General features: G+C 36.3%; 1 protein-coding gene and 1 non-coding gene across 2 annotated transcripts; both read left to right on the forward strand.

Moving 5' to 3' along the window:
• The first annotated feature begins 309 nt into the window (after positions 1-309).
• On the forward strand, positions 310-417 carry LOC131172368 (small nucleolar RNA R71). Its single transcript, XR_009142848.1, has one exon. It is a non-coding gene; the product is annotated as a small nucleolar RNA R71 (small nucleolar RNA).
• A 2,347-nt stretch (positions 418-2,764) lies between these two features.
• LOC131171932 (phosphoenolpyruvate carboxylase 4-like) lies at positions 2,765-7,045 on the forward strand. Its single transcript, XM_058132325.1, has 8 exons — positions 2,765-3,900; positions 4,018-4,119; positions 4,200-4,346; positions 4,527-4,625; positions 4,783-4,871; positions 5,335-5,461; positions 5,550-5,756; positions 6,019-7,045. Exons 2-8 carry the CDS (start codon positions 4,090-4,092, stop codon positions 6,841-6,843), a joined length of 1,524 nt encoding a protein of 507 aa, XP_057988308.1. The 5' UTR covers positions 2,765-3,900; positions 4,018-4,089; the 3' UTR covers positions 6,844-7,045.
• The last annotated feature ends 282 nt before the right edge of the window (positions 7,046-7,327 follow it).

A 7,327-nucleotide genomic window follows, 5' to 3' on the forward strand; every position in this document is an offset into this window, starting at 1 on the left:
GATGATGAACTGATTAGCATACTTAAATCCTCCATTTTCTTAGCAAGGACATTAGTGAGTGCATCAAATTTGGCATTGATCATGTTGAATGGATCAAGCTCATACATTCCAGCAACTTGCCTTTTTTGAGTTGGAGTTGACCCTCTTGGACTACTCCATAGATGACTGTTCTTTGCTATTTTCTCTAATAACTCATAAGCTTCATCTTCATGCTTAATGATGAATTCCCCTCCAGTTTGAGCATCAATGATCCCTCTGATAGCAGGAGTGACGTTTGTGTAAAAATTCTGGTTTATCATCCATTTGGGAATGGCATGATGTGGACATTGTCTCTCCAACTCCTTCCATCTCATCCATGACTCATAAAGAGTCTCATCTTCTCTTGGTCTAAAAGCAATCATTTGATTCCTCAACTCTTGAGTTTTTCCAGGTGGAAAGTATTGGGCAAGAAATGCATCAGTGAGCTGCTCCCAATTTGTAATTGAGTTGTGAGGTAAAGAATCAAGCCAATCCAATGCTCTATCTTTCAAAGAGAATGGAAACAATTTTAGCCTTGCTGCATCATCAGATACTCCAGGTTGTTTTTGCATGTCACAAATCATAGCAAACTTCTTCAGATGTGTGTGTGGATTTTCAGAAGGATGACCCCCAAATTGAGAATTCTGAATCATTTGAAGGACTCCAAAATCCATCTTGTAACTATTTGCATCAATCCTTGGTCTTGCTATGCTCTCTCTCAAGTCATCAAAACGTGGAAAAGCATGATCCATCATACTTCCCCTAGGCACGTTAGCATTAACAACTTCTTCACCATGGGCTGCATTTTCATTATTTTGATCATTTCCAGCATTACCAACACCAATTCTAATTCTTTCATCAGCCATGTCTGCTTCTAATTCAGTTTCTATCAAGGCTTCTTTTCTTTTTCTGGTTTCTTTCTTGTTGGCCTTACAAAATTTCTCAATTTCAGGGTTGAATAATAAGGATGTATCACTTGTGCTTCTAGCTCTTCTCATAAAAGATTAAGAGTACCTGAAAAAGAACAAACAAACACAAAATGAAAAGATAACAGAGATAAAACTAAAAAACAACTAAAATAATCAAGAATTCAATCTTAAGCAAACAACTCCGACAGCGCCAAAAACTTGATGCGTCCCAACGCAAGTGCCCGGGTCGTACAAGTAGTATAGAACAATATCGATCCCACGAGGAGTTGTGTTAATGATTGAATTTTTGATATAAAAGTTGACTAAATTGAAGTATTTATGAAATTAAAATAATGAATTAATGGGTAATGGAGTATGAAATCTAAATGTGCAAATTTAATATTCTATTCAACAATGTATTAATTAAACTAAGATTTGCATCAAATTGAAATAAGCAAGTTCAAATATGGCAATATTTAAAATGGCAAATGATTAAATTCGATTAACAATGGTAAAAAGCGATTAGGAGTTGGGATTTCATATTCAAGCTATTTTGGGATTTTCCTAGCTAGCCCAATCCATGAAATTTATGGGTTTAAAGGAGATTAATTCTAAAATCCTTTGAAAACTCTTTCGAGTGAGACAAAGAGTGCCTTAATTAACTTAATCCTACTTTCGTGGAGTTAAAATTAACCAAGACCCATTAGGTTCTTTAATCAATCTATTAAAACCCTCTTAACCCTTAGTCTATTTCTAGATCTAAGTTAATTAAGTCCAATTTCTTGATTAACTATCACTTGGTTTTCTCCTTTCGGTGCTTCAACCAAGGATTAAGAACATAACTTAATGGGGCCCTTCATTAAGCATGTGAATAAGCACACAAGAAATGGATTAAACCTCATAAATTCATTAAATTGGGACTAACCCAGTTCAAATCCACAAAAATAACTAAAATATTACATCCCTTACTCCAGAATCAAAAGTAAACTACTCACTATCCATAATGCTTACAAGATATGATGAGTTTAAATGGAAATAAAGCTTTAATCTAAGCTAAGAAGTAAGAAATTAAACACTAGAAATGTAGAAAAATGTAAAGGAAGGAAGAAATCTGCAAATCTTAGTTAAAAAATGGTGTGGAAGGTGAAGATGGCTCTTCAAATTCTGCTCAGCCCCTCTCCTTTTCTTCTTTGCTCCTTGCCTCCCTCTAAAATGGGAAAATGAGACTATATATAGCATTTTTCTGACATGGAGCCCTAAAATAGTATGTTCTAGGAGGAATACATTAAGGGAATCTTCTGCCAGCTCATTAATGAACTCTTTATGGGACTGCATAAGTGGACTGCATAAGTTATCTGATCCCTTATGCGCTGGGCTGACAGGGGGCCACTTATGCAAAAGCGCATGACTTGGTGCATAGGTTATGCACAATTCCGTGAAGGTGCATAAGGGAGGCGGAATGTGCATAAGCTATCTGTCTCCTTATGCACACTTGGCTGGTTATTAGACGATGATCTTTCTCCTTATGCAAATCTGCATAGCTTATGCGGCAAGTTATGCACAATTTGGTCAATGCATATTTCAGCTTGAAAACTTGTTTTTGACATCTTTGGCTGTAGAAGACACTCCTCAATGGCAAAATTCTCTTCAGTCCTTCAAAAACACCATTTTTCCTACAAAACAAAGTAAAAATTACAAATTAATCCAAAATCGACAATTATGAAAAACTAACTAATTAACTAATGAAATTAGCTAAAAATGACTAATAATCAAATAAAATGGCTATGAAATTAAACCTCAATGATTATGCAAAATGTATGCATCAATATAAGAGTTGCATATCTCTTTTTATTGTTCAATGGGGAGGTTTATTGTTCTAGGCATTTTAATCATTAAGGACTGTCTGTTAATTGATTTCCAGGTCTGATTTATCAGTTTCGTTTAGCATAATGTGCCTATCAGAAATGTTCATTGAGCAGCCAACATTTTAAAGTCAAATCTTGAAAGAAGTAATGATCATAAATGTCTATATAGGATGTAGATATAATAGAAAAATCATATGGAATGCAGGAGTTGCTATGAGTTGATTAATTTTATAGAATTTGTTCAAAGCCTAAGAAATTTCCATATTTGTTTCATATAGAGAAACAGGTCAGTGATGATATTAGTCTTCTGTTGAATTTATTTGTTATAAAAATTTTCTTTTGAGTAATCATGGTAAGAGAATTTTAGTGAAAGTATAAGCAAAGCTTAGCTAAGAAGTATGGGTCACATATTCATTATGAAGCATTATATTCCAAATTAAGAAAAAATGGAGTCGTTAAATGATACGAAAAGTTTGATGATGTAGATATAGATGAGCAAGTAGATTTTTTTTTTATTTTAAAAATTTTGGTGCAAGCAGAATATGTACTTTTTTTAAAAAACTAAAGATGGGTAAGTAGATTAGGATGAACAATAATTGGGAAAGATTTTTGTGAAAAATCAATTTTTTCTCTGAATGGGAGGCTGAACAATTTGCGTCTGCTATTGTGTTTTTAACGTCAATGTGATGCTGGCGGAATTAATAATGTGGGGAAGGATTAATGATCTTGGGGAAGAGTTTGAAAGAAGGATAAAACTAACTGCTAAATTTAAGAGACGTCATTCATTGAAGATGGTATCATTTGACGGTTAGTAATCAATACACTAGCTGGTTTAGTTTCAATTTTTCATCAGCTGTGATTCTCTTTGATTTTCCCAGGTATTACTATTGTTATTTGAAACAGGGTAAGGCTTCTTTTTCAGTCATTAATTCCATTTTCTCTATTTAACGTGAATTTCTCTGTGTGATGATTTCTGATATCAGCTTACGAGGGCTAGAAGACGGTTGGAACTTCTTCTAGAGGATCTTCCCTGTGAATATGATCCTTGGGATTACTATGAGACAACAGAGCAATTACTAGAACCACTGCTTCTGTGCTATGAGTCTTTGGTAATATCTTGTGCATTCTTTTGCAACTCTCTCCTCCAAATAATGTTAGTAATAACAGTGAAAGGAAAACTCCAGCGGTTTAAGTTGAAATTGATGTTCTGTAATCAATTTTTTCAGCAATCATGTGGAGGTGGGGTTCTAGCTGATGGTCGGTTGGCTGACCTGATTAGAAGAGTTGCTACCTTTGGGATGGTATTAATGAAGCTAGACTTGCGCCAGGTGGGTCTTGTTAGTAGTTATTTGCCATATTTATGTGCTTAGGTAAAGTTTCTTTAACTGAAATTTTTGCAATGTGACAGGAATCTGGTAGACATGCTGAAACACTAGATGCAGTCACGAAATATTTGGATATGGGAACATATAGCGGATGGGATGAAGAAAAGAAACTAGAATTTCTATCAAGGGAACTGAAAGGGAAGCGACCACTGGTTCCTCCTACTATTGAGGTAACATGTTTAGACAGTTTAAAAAAAGTTGAACTAAAAGAGTATCGTATTTTCTTCTCTTGAGGTGGTTGCAAAGGCTTCTTGTATGATGTGTCATTAACTTTTAAATATTTTGCTGTTTCTTTTCCAAGCATTTGTTTTGGTGGATATGTTTTCCTTTACTTGATGAGCCCTTTGCAGGTTGCTCCTGATGTCAAGGAAGTCCTGGATACTTTTCGAGTTGCTGCTGAGCTGGGAAGTGATTCACTTGGGGCTTATGTGATTTCTATGGCATCCAATGTATGATCACCTGCTGCTCCTGATTCTTATAAATCCATTCATTTTTCTGGGAAAATGAGTACTTTCTGGTTTCTGCCTCTGAATTTAACATCAGATTATCTGCCTATTCTTCTTCGAGAATCTATGGTAATATTGGCTAGAACTTGCTGTTTGGCAGGCAAGTGATGTCCTTGCTGTGGAGCTTCTTCAGAAGGATGCCCGGCTTGCTGTTAGTGGGGAGTTGGGGAGACCATGTCCTGGTGGAACGTGAGTATGCATTTCTTTTTTTAGTGCTCTGAGCAAATCATATTCTTACTTCTTAGCAATGCATTGATTTAAGTATGTGCATGTTTCTGAAAAGTACTATGCATATATTTCATGTGACATTTAAAATTGTTCTACATATATTACTACTAACAAAAAATAAAGTGATTTCCTGCTACCATAGATTTACAGAGATAAAATGATTCCTATTATTGGCACATGTGAAAGTGTGTGCCACACATTTTTTATCTGTTGTATCTGTTGATCAGTCACTCGTAGTTGACCATAACATGATTAAAATCATCTAAACCATTGAATTCTGGCTTATTTCCTCTATTCTTTTGCTGATGCTGCACCAATGTTGGATATATTTCTGGACTTGACATCCTATCAAGAGTTTTTTTTTTTTTTTGCCCTTTGTATTGCATCTTCAGTGTATATTCTCATGAGATACATGTTGGAACAGACTGCGAGTAGTTCCATTGTTTGAAACTGTGAAAGACCTTAGAGGGGCTGGTTCTGTGATCAGAAAATTGTTATCAATTGATTGGTACCGTGAACACATTATTAAGAACCATAGTGGGCATCAGGAGGTACTCATTTCATAAAGCTGTTTTCTAAATTGATTTTGGTAGGTTTCTTGTGGAAGTTTCTGGAGCTTACACCAATAATTGTGGATAGGTGATGGTAGGATATTCTGATTCCGGTAAAGATGCTGGGCGCTTCACTGCTGCATGGGAACTTTACAAAGCACAAGAGGATGTTGTGGCAGCTTGCAATGAGTATGGTATCAAAGTAACACTATTCCATGGACGTGGAGGGAGTATTGGTCGCGGTGGTGGACCCACATATCTTGCCATACAATCCCAACCACCTGGCTCATTAATGGTGAGTTTAAGCATCTATGCATCATAGAAACCTTTAGCTCCATAGTTCAGTCTTTCCTATGCCTCCCCACTGCTTTCTGAAGTCAGTAAATGATGCTGTTTTATGGTGAGTAAGATTTTTAGTATGCCAGTTGTTTCAATTGTAGAAATATATTTAAGTTTCTTAACTGAAACAAGCTCATTAATTTCTATGAACCGAATCAAATGATTATGGGACAGAAATTGTTCTGATGTTACACTTGGAATGTGAATTCAATTGGCAGGGTACTCTTAGGTCAACCGAGCAAGGAGAAATGGTGCAGGCCAAGTTTGGGCTGCCACATACTGCTGTCAGACAGCTAGAGATATACACGACTGCAGTGCTGCTAGCAACCTTACGTCCCCCACTTCCACCTCGAGAAGAAAAATGGCGCAATGTCATGGAGGAGATTTCAAAAATTAGTTGCCAAAATTACAGGAGTACAGTCTATGAAAATCCAGAATTCCTTGCCTATTTCCATGAGGCTACTCCCCAGGCTGAGCTTGGCTTTCTTAACATAGGAAGCCGACCTACAAGAAGAAAGAGCACAACTGGTATCGGACATCTTCGTGCCATTCCTTGGGTATTCGCATGGACTCAAACCAGATTTGTTCTTCCTGCTTGGCTTGGAGTTGGAGCAGGTTTAAAGGGTGCTTGTGAGAAGGGATTTACTGAAGACTTGAAAGCAATGTACAAAGAATGGCCTTTTTTCCAATCAACTGTAGACCTTATAGAGATGGTTTTAGGAAAAGCAGACATTCCTATAGCCGAACACTACGATGAAGTGCTTGTCTCTGAGAGCAGGAGAGAGCTTGGTGCTGCACTCAGGAGGGAACTCCTAACAACAGAGAAGTATGTGTTGGTGGTTAGTGGGCATGAGAAACTATCTGAAAACAATCGGAGCCTGAGGAGGCTTATAGAGAGCAGGCTTCCTTATCTCAACCCCATGAACATGTTGCAGGTGGAGGTTCTAAAGAGGCTTAGAAGTGATGATGACAACAAGAAGCTCAGAGATGCCCTGCTCATTACAATAAATGGGATTGCTGCTGGGATGAGGAACACAGGTTGAGCGAACACCTTCAAGATCCATGAAAGCTACGCCTTTTTTAATATATAATATTTTCTTCCAAGGGCTATCCTTTGATGGCTCAGTATGAGAGTATGATAACTGTTTTTAGGATCAGTTGTTTGTAAAAATTTATACTGATAAATACGTTACTGTATTTTTGTCTTTGCAATGGAAAGCAGTATGGAATTGCTGTTACAGCTTCCATTTTTTCTTGCCTATTAGGATAACGAGGGTTTAATGATTTGTTGGGGACGATTTCAAAATTGTTATGTTATAAAATTATATACAAATCATAAACATATATAAAAAAATATATTTTTTAAAATCACTCGGAAGGGAAATTGCATAAGCTGATCTGATTGCACACTCCACCAAATATGAATATAAAATCTATTAGCCTTTCTTCTTTTTTTCTGTCATTTTCTGAAATCAGAAAAACAATTTTTACAATAAAGGTGCTAAATATTGTCAAAAGAGGCTGTAA

The sequence above is a fragment of the Hevea brasiliensis genome, chromosome 13, assembly GCF_030052815.1.
Source record: "Hevea brasiliensis isolate MT/VB/25A 57/8 chromosome 13, ASM3005281v1, whole genome shotgun sequence".
Lineage (NCBI taxonomy): Eukaryota > Viridiplantae > Streptophyta > Magnoliopsida > Malpighiales > Euphorbiaceae > Hevea > Hevea brasiliensis.

Excerpts from the sequence above, each read along its gene's own strand:
- LOC131171932 (XM_058132325.1), top strand. The coding sequence starts at position 4,090 with ATGGTATTAATGAAGCTAGACTTGCGCCAG. Across the intron at positions 4,120-4,199 it reads TGAAGCTAGACTTGCGCCAG|GAATCTGGTAGACATGCTGA; the intron begins GTGGGTCTTGTT and ends GCAATGTGACAG. Across the intron at positions 4,872-5,334 it reads AGACCATGTCCTGGTGGAAC|ACTGCGAGTAGTTCCATTGT; the intron begins GTGAGTATGCAT and ends ATGTTGGAACAG.